Source organism: Arachis hypogaea, chromosome 20 (assembly GCF_003086295.3).
Source record: "Arachis hypogaea cultivar Tifrunner chromosome 20, arahy.Tifrunner.gnm2.J5K5, whole genome shotgun sequence".
Taxonomy (NCBI): domain Eukaryota; kingdom Viridiplantae; phylum Streptophyta; class Magnoliopsida; order Fabales; family Fabaceae; genus Arachis; species Arachis hypogaea.
The window spans coordinates 1,508,942-1,521,496 of record NC_092055.1 but is presented as its reverse complement, the minus strand read 5'-3'; the positions used below and the strand labels follow the sequence as shown (position 1 = coordinate 1,521,496).

At 33.1% G+C, this 12,555-nt stretch overlaps 1 protein-coding gene across 2 annotated transcripts; it reads left to right on the top strand.

The window, feature by feature from the left end:
* The first annotated feature begins 867 nt into the window (after positions 1–867).
* LOC112782834 (zinc finger CCCH domain-containing protein 58) lies at positions 868–7,601 on the top strand. Of its 2 annotated transcripts, none has more exons than XM_025825457.3 (7): positions 868–1,392; positions 1,578–1,723; positions 1,981–2,049; positions 2,276–2,395; positions 2,526–2,840; positions 3,100–3,420; positions 6,372–7,601. In XM_025825457.3, the coding sequence occupies exons 1-7, from the start codon at positions 1,317–1,319 to the stop codon at positions 6,780–6,782; spliced, it is 1,458 nt and encodes a 485-aa protein (XP_025681242.1). In that variant the 5' UTR covers positions 868–1,316; the 3' UTR covers positions 6,783–7,601. The 2 variants fall into 2 exon arrangements, with proteins under 2 accessions (XP_025681242.1, XP_025681243.1); XM_025825458.3 differs by lacking the exon at positions 6,372–7,601 and adding an exon at positions 4,367–4,729 and having other exon boundaries at positions 869–1,392.
* Positions 7,602–12,555: the final 4,954 nt, after the last annotated feature.

Below are 12,555 nucleotides of genomic sequence, written 5' to 3'. Positions count from 1 at the left end.
GTTTTTAACAATATAAATTTCTGATATTATTTTGATATTTTATCCTAATTATTATTAATTCATAATCTTGGATTTATGTTCTAAATATGAAAAATTGATGCCAAAAACTTTTATCTTCTATGATATTTTTGTTAATTAGAAATAAATAATTCTAGCAGGAAAAAACTGAAATTTTATAAAAGAAAATAATACGAGTTGAATTCAATCTTTTTTAATAAATTTAATAGGATGATTTGGTGAGTTCGACCGATTTTACTATTCATATATAATTCTCTTAACTAAATTAAAATGTAAAATAGTATAATATTTTAAATAAATTCTTATCAAATTTTAGTCACTAAACCACTCTTTAAATTTTTATTTGCTGGACAAATAAATTTTTATATCAAATTGTTTGTTTATATGAAAAATCTAATAGAATATTTTAAAATTATTAGAAACTATTATATTTTTATTAAATAATAATAGAGACTGATTTATTTTTTTAATCAAAATTTAATATAAAGATTGATTATATCTAATAAAACAAAAAACTCAAAATAATTTTTATGATTAAAATTTGTTAAAAATTAAATTATCCGATTAAAAAAATTTTGAAAATTAATTTGGGAAATTAACAAAAAAATGATATTAATAGTTTCGGTGGTAAAAAGTATAAGGTGGAAACTCAGGTAAAGTTGACTTCACGTGAAGTTGATACTTGAGAATCGTTAGATGATTTGACTGATTTAACTAAATTTTCATCAAACGGCTCTTAAGTATCAACTTCACGTGAAGTCGATCTCACCTGAGTTTTCACCAAAGTATAATAATATCGTGGAAGTGTGTTGGCGGGTGCATATAAATAAAAGCAACCAACAAACTCACAGACCAAAAAGAAGCCCCCCTTTCACACACACTCAGAGTAAAGAGCATAATAATCAGCATATACAAAGAAAGATCGAAAACACAAAAACGCTTTGAAACTGAAGGAGAGTGAGGAAAAAAATAAAAATAAAAAATATATATATATAGAGAGAGAGAAATATAGAGAGAGAGGGAGAGAGGAACCAACCTACCTTAGTAGTTGTTAGAAGAAGCAGCAGTTCAAGTCGCTGTCTCTGTGTGTGTGTGAGAAAGAGAGTGTGTGTGTGTGAGAGAGAGAGAGAGATGAGAGAGAGAGAGAGAGAGCACTCAAGAAAATCTAACCCCATTTTTTCTCTCTCTACTTTCTCTCTCTAGAATCTGCACTCTGGAGCAGGGGAACACACCCCATTTCATCGGAAGAACCTTTTCATTCTCTGTTCCATCAGCTCCGGTTTCCTTGTGTCCGCGCAATGGAGCGGTACGGCCGGTCCAGCGAGGGTTCCCGGTCTGATCCATCGCCGGAGTGGACCGGAACTGGCCTCGAAGGTATGATATTATATTTGATATAATGCCCCAACCGCTCTGTTCTTTTCATTTTTGTTCCTAAAATAAAATATGAAAATCGTTTCCCTTTTTGCCCAAAGTTTGTGGCTTTCTGCGATTGTGATTTGTGTTATAGGAGAATGTGGGGTGTTGTGAAGTGTGTCTGATCCTGATTTTGAAAAATGCAGAGCCGGTGTGGCAAATGGGATTGGGTGCTGCAGAGGAATCTTATCCCCAAAGGCCTGATGAGGCTGATTGTATCTACTATTTGAGGACTGGATTCTGTGGCTATGGTTCCCGCTGCCGTTTCAACCATCCCCGTGACCGTGCCGCGGTAAAATTTATCGTTCGTTTGATTTTTAAGTTTGTGGAGGGTTTTTTGTTGTGTTATTTTTGCGCTTGATGTGATCATCAGTTTTTCTTAGTGTAGTTTGATTTGATATTGGCTATGATCAGTGTGATAGTGTTGAATCAAAAGGCTTTTCGTTTGAGGGGTTCTCCTTTGAATCACTATTTTTTTTTAATCAATTGAACTCTGAGATTGATATATTTGGAGTGATCTAATGATTTGGTGATATGTGAATGTTTCAGGCTGTTGGTGCTGCTGCTAGGACTGGAGGAGGGGAGTATCCAGAGCGAATTGGCCAGCCTTTGTGCCAGGTGCTTAATATGGTTCTGCTTATACTTTTGATATGCATTGAATTATTCCCTTTGACAATTGACCCCTGTGATTCCTTGTTTTATATGAAATGATGTGCTCTGTGGTAATCTATAATTCTATTATATGTTGAGGATAGAATAAGCTTGAATTTCTGTTTTGACTCATCTTTGTAGTTTAAGTTTCCTTTTGTGTGTTGATTATATCTGCTGATGCTTAAAAATGCAGTATTACATGAAGACAGGGTCATGCAAATTTGGTTCTTCCTGCAAGTACAATCATCCTAGGCAGGCTGGAGGCTCTGCTAGCCCTGTGTCACTAAATTATTATGGTTATCCATTGCGACCGGTCTGTATTGATATATATATATTCTGCATAGAATATTATTATTATTATGTGAACCTTGGTTCTCATTTTTAGTCATAGGTCATGTCATATGGGCTTACTTTGAACTGACATTTTCAATTTTTTTTGACAGGGTGAGAAAGAATGTTCCTATTATGTGAAAACTGGGAGATGCAAGTTTGGTGGAACTTGTAAATTCCATCATCCCCAGCCTGCTGGCATCCAAGTTCCAGCATCATCACTGGTTCCTCCAGTTTCACCTTTACCTGTACCAGTACCTTCACCGTTATATCAATCTGTACAGCCTCCATCTGGTCCTTCATCTCAACAAATTGGTGTACTGGTTGCAAGACCACCGCTTTTACCTGGTTCACTAGTCCACAGCCCTTACGGTCCTGTGGTTCTGTCCCCTGCCATGGTCCCTTTTTCTGGCTGGGGTCCATATCAGGTAGGCTAAGCATTTCTTGTCAACTCTTTTTCAGGTTATACTTGCATTTGTTTACAAAAAATACATTTGAAGTTTGTGTGGTCTATTTGGATGTGCTTTTGAAAAAAATAAAAATTGAATAAAAAAATAATTTGCTTCTGTGTTTTCTGAGAAGAAAATAGACGGCAGCCTTGGCTTTATAGTACATTTTAGAAGGTTATCTGAATATATCATCTATCTGCATTGGTTGAAGCTGTTGACTGTTGAGCTCTTTGCACAGGCTCCTGCAGCAAGCCCCGTCCTTCCTTCTAGTACTCCATCTAATGTTGGGTCAGCACAGCTTTATGGGATAACTCAGGTGCCTTCATCACCAGCTGCCTATGCTGGACCTTATCAACCTTCCGGTTCTTCTCTTGGTCTTTCAGGCAGTAGTCAGAAAGAGCAGTCATTGCCAGAAAGGCCTGATCAGCCAGAATGTCAGCATTACTTAAAGACAGGGGAGTGTAAATTCGGTCCATTATGTAGGTATCACCATCCACCAGACATGAGTGCACCGAAAGGGAATGTAATTCTTAGTCCTGCTGGCCTTCCGTTACGTCCGGTAATTGTTACCTCTGAACTTCTTTGCACTTAATATTGAGCTATGAATGATACATATTTTGTCTTCCCATTTCTACCTTGTAGAGAAAAAAAAAACATGGCTTTCTCATTGATCCATCTTAATGTTTAGGCCAGATTGACTTATAATAATTTTGTTTCAAATAGCTCTATGTAGGATTTGAAACATGGTTTTTTGAACCTGAGATTTAGTTTTGATTTTATCATAGAAAAGAATGTCCCAATAGGAGCAATTCTCCCTTGTTCTTGTTCTTTGATTAATATTTTAAGCTAAAGTTTGCATGAAATAGTGTTGACAAGGCTTTATTGTTGTTGTTGTTGTTGTTGTTTGCATGAAATAGTGAGCTTTTACCATTGTAGTATCTTGTTTAATGCATTTATGTTGGGTTAAAATAGTAGGAATTTAGTGAATAGTAAGAATTTGATGATCTTGACTAAGGAACCTTTAAAATAGTAGGAAGATGGTTTGCCAAGATTCCTGTTCCTCCATTTTCATGGAAGTGGTTCAGTTAAGTATATGGAATGATGTTACAACTGCCTTCTGTATGAGTGTTTTAATCATAAGGTTGGGTATCTTTAAACTATTATGGCTTTATTCTATTGGGGATTCTTCTAACAAAAGTTTAAAGCATGAACATAAACTTTTGGTTTAGGAGTGCCACTTTGGGATTGGTTTTACCGTTAATGAGTGGAATTCCCTTGATGTCGTCTTAGGTGTGCATCTTGTTTCTTTCTGTCATGATACCACTTCTCTCAAAAATTTAAACTGAAAAGAGGAGATACATGAATGATTATATCTCTAATACGCCTTCTCACACAAGGGTCTCTTGGATTTACATGACGTTTTTTGCATAAGCTTTCTTTTCTCTTTTTATTTTTCTTATGCTATTTTTTTTCTCTTTTGGGAGATAACAAGGATCAAACTTTAGATTTCAGTTATAAAAGCTCTGGTATCATGTCATGATACCACTTCTCCCAAAAGCTTAAAGGAGGAGGCACATGAATGGTTATCTAACACTTTCTTTAGGTGTATACTCGATAAATATTAAGATCTGATCAATTGACTGTATCGAAGGGTTAAGTTCTCTTAGCATATCACCTAGAAGAAATGGAATGGAGCAGCATCTGGATAGGATGGAGTAATAGCTTTAGTTCTCTACTAAGCTTTATGGATTGTCGAATATGTGGATATGTTATTGTGTACTTTAAACTGTTGAAAAGTTATTCTGTACTATAAATGTTTGAAACTTATTGACACTTTTTAAGTATGTTTATATTACATTTAAATGCAATGCTTCTCTGACTTGTTTCTACTGCATAATTTTTAGGGATTTCTCCCATTAATGTATTGTTCATGAAGGGATATTTTAATCCCAATGTACTCCCTAAGGTAATTTATTTAGTCCTGCATATTAAAGTTGGACCTGCTACCATTAATGAGTTTTTGTATTCCATGTATATACTTTTTCGTCCAATGCACACCTTTTTTTTTTTGTAAAATATGGGAGTTCATTTTTGGTATCATATTTTGTTTAAATCATCATGAAGAGAGGAAAGTTAAATGGAAGATTTTGTCTTTCATGTTAAATATTATTTCCTCTTTCGGTAGCATGCATGATTGCATGCCCTTGTACCAAAATTTATGAACTCTTGTGTTTCATGAAAAAAATATTGGCATTGATTACTGGTAATGTTTTTTAAGATTTACAAGATTTCAGCATATGGACATTGACATATAGTTTTTTTTTTTCTTTTTTTTTTCCCGCTTATCAAAGTATATGAATAGAATTTTAATAACATATATAAATGTGGCTGAGTAGGTACTGGCTATTGAAGTTCACTCAGGTGACTTGAACTTGTCAGAGGGTATAACAACTTGGGTGTATTTGTTATGATTGATATGTGTTACTAATTGCACCACAACCACAACCACTATCACCTCCTTGATCCTCAACTTCACTAACAGCAAATGTCCCTCTGTCATCATCATCTTTCCCCTCTAACTGCTCCAAAACTGCATCTGTCACCTTTGATATCCAATGTCTACTCATGATCAAAGTTTTAGTTGATATCACATGAAGTCCTGAATCCATTGAAATCTGTGCTTTGCCATCTCTGACACAGTGATTCTGGTTGGTGTGCGTGATCTAGGTAATATAATAATGAATGAGAGAGGAGGTGGGGGAGGGATGAGCTCTTCAGAATTTAGAGAGAAGGGGGTCACTGAAATATAGGGTTGGGAGTAGGGGTTGGGCCGTTGGGGCATGCGAAAAGTGCAGCTAGTTTGGACTTAGCATCTATAATTCACCCTTGAAATATTACTTCTCCAAATGCTATTTTTTGCCCCATCCTGTCTTTTATTTATTTATTTATTTCTGTAATACCAAAAGAAGCCTAGAACTTATGATTGAGTGTTTGAGCATTCATATTAATTATTTACTTAGTTTGTCTGCCTGAATCTGATTCATATCATGGGGTGCCTCTTGGGTTAAATATGAAAAACTTATGCATGCTTTATTTGGTCTGTGCACATCAGTTGCTCAGTCATTAACATTTCCTTGAAAAGTTGGGCATAGGAGCCTTGTGTTGTGTGATTATTCTAGAGATGGTCTCATGCTTTGTCATCTGTTTTGTCTTAGTTCTTCCCATTGTAGCTTAATTATTCAATGCCCAAACTGTCTGTGGTTAGATTTTATGTCTCCTTTGGATTAGAAGCACTTCCAATTCTCCATATTATAGACAGATGGCTGTGGTTCAAGAAAAGTATTTAATTTCTTAATTTTTTTTTGTTTGTTTTTGTTTTTCATTTAACATTCCTTGGTTTGAACTAGCACTTGGTGATGATAGGTTCGTCTGTTCATTTAAAGTATTTTTAAAAATATTTATTTGACTGCATTCTTGATTGTCAAGCATCCAATCTTTGTGTTTGATCAGGGGGCATCACCTTGCACACATTACACACAGCGTGGAGTATGTAAGTTCGGTTCTGCATGCAGATTTGATCATCCTATGGGATCATTGAGTTATAGTCCATCCACATCATCCCTGGCTGACATGCCGGTTGCACCCTATCCTGTTGGTTCTTCGGTTGGTACACTTGCTCTGTCATCTTCAACATCAGAGTTGCGGCCCGAGCTCACCTTAGGATCCATCAAGGAGTCTGTTTCATCTCGGATACCATCTTCAATGAACACATTAACCGGATCAGTCGGCTTGACTTTGTCAACGGGTGAACCTGTTTCTCAATCAAGCAGTCAACCATCTGCTCAGAGTTCCAGTACATCAGCAGCTGCTGATACTGCCACAACTAGTACTGTCTCTTGCACCACCTCAAGCTCGAGCTAAGCAATGTGAATGCATACCTCATCCTTACCCCTTTTTTATATCTAAATTCTTCAACTGGACATCATTTTCAACGAGGTCCTCAGATACATTCTTATTTTTTGGTTATCCCAGTTCCAGATTCAGGTCTAGCACATGTCTATCCAATTACCTTCATGTTCATATAAACTTTTTGTGGCCATCCCATTGAACTTGAATAAGCCATGGCCAACCTTGAGAATTTCATCAAAAAACCATACAGTCAAGTTGCTTTTGAATAACACCAAAAGAATCTGCAAGACCATCCACATCTCCAGTTTCTCTGAAGTTTGTTGTGCTCATTTATGCTTCTAATCTTTTGTTATCAGAAAAATTTTCTCCAGAATTAAATTGACCACATGTTTATTTCTCTTCGGCCAAACCCCTTTTCGAATTCAATATCATCTTTTGGTTCAGCTTCGGAAAGCCTTGTTCAGTCTTATTCCCAACTTGTGTCTAGGGTTTGCTGTGAAGAGCGGTAATCAGGAGATAAAATGAGGCTTCACATTGCTCTCTTATATGGTTTTGATGTTGTAAGAATCAAAAGCTTGACTTGGTACTTAAATTTATTACAGAATACATATATATGAAGAAAACACATAAATTGACACCTGAGTGTGCAATAACCTTTCTTTTCTCTTTTAATATTGGTTTACTTGATCAAAGCTTTGATCAGGTAATTTTTCAGAGGGGTTCCTTTTTTTTTTTTTGGTTTTTTCACCCCCTTCCACCCTTGACTGAATATTTTGATATTTGTAAGATGATTGTATTATAAATACAGTACCACTTTGCTTAAGTAGAAAAGGTAACATGCAGCATGATGCACAACATCCAATGGAATTATGAGACAAATGAAATGCATATCTTCATTGGACAAGTTACCTGCGCGATCATTAGATAGGTAAGAGTAGCCATTTTGTTCAGGGACAGGGCTATGATGCACCGGGATAAATATGATATATCATGCATTAAGGATAAATATGATATATCATGCATTAAATATAACAGGGTAAAGTATACTTTTTGTCTTTAAGATTTTCGAAAATTTTCTAAAAACATCCTTAATATTTAATTCGATTTAATTTTGTCCTTTAACGTTTGAAATAACTTTCAATGATACTTTTACTATTAAATTTTATATGATCAACTGTTAGTCAACATTTTAATTCCAAAGAAAGAAGATATTAGGAGGCCGGCGGTGGCCAAATCTGGAAGGTGATGCAGAGGCGAAGGTGGCAACGCGAGTCAGATCCAGAAGGTGACATAAGGTGGAGGTGAAGAGAGGAAGAGGGAGGAGGAGGATTGGCGACGACACTTGGAAAACGAGGGCAAAGAGGACGAGGCTGACGAAGGAGGTAAAGGTATGCGGAGAAGGAAGTAGTAGTAGTGGTAGTGGAAGAGGAGATATGGTGAAGAAAGAAAAGAAAGCAGTGACCAAAAAATAAATTCTATTAGATCAACACTGTTAAATTATTTTCGTGTATTATATCCAAGTTCAATTTTATGTCCTCCTAGTGGGATTTTTTTTAAAATAAATAAAATAAATCTTTTATTTACGGATATAGGTAATTTGTAGCGTTTTTATCGATTTGTACTCTAGAAGCGTATTTATCTCGTTTATATTGTAAATGATATATACACAGTGTTATTTCGTTTACACTGTAAACAAGATACAGTACGCCAAATTTCGAGCAACTATAAAAGGATTTGCAACTATTTGTATTCTCTACAAACATTTCACTTCTTCTCCTTTGATTTTCTTACAAAAGTTAAGAAAAAATGTCTAGTGGTAGTGGATATGTGGTTGTAAGTGTGTATCCCAATTGTCATATGAGAAACAGTGATACTGTGGTGATATTTGAGTGTGATAATCCCATTCTGTTGTGCACTTGGAGAGTAAGTGCTTTGTCCGAGTTAAAGAGTCTAATATTGAGGAGCATTGGTGCTAGCGGGAGAAAAGAAGTTGGAAGAATTGGGTATAGGTTGCTAGTACCGATGGAAAATAGATTTTTTTTATTTCGTCTGTTTTGGCTCTATGGCGATGAGCATGTGTGTCCCATGTTTGACATCCACAGGAGAATCATGGTGGAACAAGTAATAGAGCTTTTTGTGGAGGTTGGTATGTTGGTGGCGGTAGATCTGGCCACTCGAATTTTGTACAAGATGACCCACTTCTTGCACCACCACCGTTACACTGTACTAGTCCAGTGGAAGACATAGATGTGGACAGTAAAGAGGCCAATGAGAAATATGTTGCCAATAGTAATGATAGTAATTCTTTTGAGGATGATGAGGAGGAGGAGTTTGTACCAGAGATTCCGGTCGACACATTAGTTCAGTATCTTTTTTCTGTCCCGCAACCAATTCCGGCCTTATCAGTTGTACCCAATCACTATCATACATTGCATCTGGACGCGATGCACGAGGAAACTCTATTTTCTCATATGGGTGGGGACGATTACAACATAGATCGGGGTGTGGAGTTTAGGATTGGCCACAGATTCAAAAGCAGAGAGCCAGTATTGCAAGGTGTGAATAATTACAGTATTCGTAGAAGTGTTGAGTACCGAATCGTGGAGTCGGATCAAGTTTATTTGTAGTGTATATTCTAATTTATCATGATTATTTTGGTTATAAATGCCTACCGTGTATATTTTATTTCGTTAGGGAGGTGCGTAGATTTGATGGTGCGCATACTTGTTTAGCCTCCACCATGTCTTAGGACCATCGATAGTTGGACAATAACCTCATTTGTAGTGTTATCCTACCCCTCATACAGTTTAGCCCATTAGCCAATATCTATGTTCTACAAGATGCAGTTAGACAAAGCTATTACTTCAAATCCTTATACATAAAGGTCTGGATGACAAAGTAAAAGGTAATTGTGTAGATATATAGTGATTGGGAGTAGTCTCCAAACATTGCAGAATTATTCTCCCAGAATCGTGTAGAAACATGATACGTGCAAATAGAATTGTACAAACATAATACGTGCATATAGAATCGTGTCTTATCTCGTTTACACTATAAACAAAATATATATAATATTATTTTGTTTACACTGTAAATAAGATAAGTAATAAAGTACAAATCAATAAAAACGCTATAAATTACCTATATGCATAAATAAAAAAATTATTTTATTTATTTTAAAAAAATCTCTCTAGTGTAGAGCACAGCCAACCAAACTACCACATGTATTGCGGCACCAAATCAAATTTTCAACGTAAAGTCGTAAAGTTCAAAAGTGAAATTCTAAGTTTCCAACCATCAGCAGTGCATACTTATCTCTCGACTTTCAGGGTCTAATGTGTATGAGAAAATAGAAATGTCTTAATAAGATGGTACTCGTAGTAGTGATGTTTTTTTCCTGCGTGGTTTATGTAGTGTACAGCTATTTTTTCATATATATATAATGAGTTTAGTGTCGTGAACCTTCATCAATTACACTCCCATTTTAAATGGGTAAGCTACTAAAATTATTCTGAAAAAAAATTTTGAACGTAATAAAATTATTTTTAAAATATTACATGATAACTATATTTTAAAATTTCAAAAATATATTATTTTTTATAAAATATTCCTTAAGATTTAACGTGATTATCTTTGAACCCTTCTAAGTTCCAAGACCTAAACTAAGATTAGTATTTTTATTAAATAAAAATTAAACATAATAATTCGGTCCCCAGCAAATCATAGAATGATTAATTAAGAGAAGGGAACAGAAGTCAAATAAAAAAAATTAAAATAAATTTTTTATTTTTAAAAAATTTATTAAAAAATTTAAAAATATTTATAAATTTTATTTTATTTTAATTTTATTCTAAAATTTTTTTATTTACGTCAAATGCTTTCTTAACAACTAAATTTTTAAAAAAGATTTAAGAACAATGAACAATTTCAGATCAAATAAATCAGATATAAAATTCTATCATTGACTCCTATTTGTCAAACATTGTCATTGGCTCCTATTTATTAAACATTATTGCTGAATTGATTATAAATATCAAAAAAATATTTGATGCAAATTAAATATTTTTAAGATAAAATTAAAAGAAGATAAAATTTTGGAATATGTTTGAGAAAAAAGACCACTTGTGTAATGTAAAGTAAAAGTATATTTTTTTATTTTTAATATTTTTAAAAAAATTTGAAAATACTTTTAATTTTTAATTTGGTTATATTTTTAAAATATTTTAATTTTACCCATTTCATTTATTTTTTAATTGGGGGATGCTTCCATAAAGACGCAGAAAACGTTTTTTTTTTAAAGATATTTTTTAATAATTAAAATTTAACACATATAATCATTTAAAATTTTAAATTATGTTATTTTTATCAAAATTAGGTCAGACAAATTAATTTGACCGAAAAATAGTGAATCAAATTTTGAATCTGTCTAAATTAATATTATTTTTTATAAAAAATTACTACAATATCCCTATTATATAAAATGATTAAAATACTCTTATTATATATATTAATTTTGAGAATCTTAAATTCTAGTCCTTTTCTTCTTTATTGTAATAAGGTTAGAATTTAAAATTTTCAAAAATATATATATATATATATATATAATAGGAATATTGTAGTAATTTTTTATAAAAAATATTAATTTATACCGATTTAAAATTTAATTTATTAATTTTTTTGCTAAACTGATTTGTCTGGTCTAATTTTAATAAAAATAATATAATTTAATTGATCATATGTGTTAAATTTTAATTTTTAAAAAATATCTTTAAAAAAAAAGACGTTTTTAACATCTTTATCTAAATGTCTCCCTTTTTAATTTTACCCTCTCTAAACCCTTTTCATCATCATCATCATCAAAACACCCCATCTCTCTTTCTCAAACCCCCCTTGCCTAATCCCCAAACTCCACTTCAAAGTAACCACCATGTACCACCATCATCTCCTTCAACTACCGTTGCTGCTGCCACCTCCACAGGCAATCACTGCCACCTCAACATATACAAAAAAATAATTATTGTATTGAAATAAGAAATTAGTTATTGTGTTGCTGTTGCTGCTGTGTGAGTAGGAAAAAGGGACAGTGATCATCAGGTGAGTAAGGAATAATTTGGAGATGATAATGAATTAATGATAAATGAGATTTAGAAAGGACAAAATTAGAATAATAAATATTGATTAATAAAAAATAAATAATATATATAAAAATTAAAATTCCTTTAAAATATTAAAAATAAAATTAAAATAAATTAAAATTAAAATTAATTAAAATTAAAATTAAAATTAAAATTAAAATTTTTTTAACAATATTAAAAATAAAAAATATACTTTATTCTAATACCAGAAAAAATATCAAAAAAAGAGGATGTATAATATAATGTAAGCAAGCAATAGTACGGGCACAACTGCACAAGTACTCTCTTTCCTTTTTTGTTTGGTTCTTTTCAAAAAAAGTTTATTTTTTTTAGAAGATGGTGGTCTTAGAATACAAGTATCATTTTATTTCCATGGAAAATTAAGCACCGGTAATCATTCCTTTGTTAGATAATTTTGCCAAACTAATCCAATGTTTTATGTGATTTACTATTTAGTTACTTTTTAACCATTAGAATTATCTATACTGAAATTTTTCATAATAAAAGTAAATTTTTTATGTGTATTATTTACTATTTAGTTACTTTATATATATCTCTCTCTCTTCATGTTTGTCTATGTTGTTCATTTGTTCATAGGGTACTTCTTGCTGCCAAAAGTTCAGGCAACTAGCCGAAAAGCAGCACACACT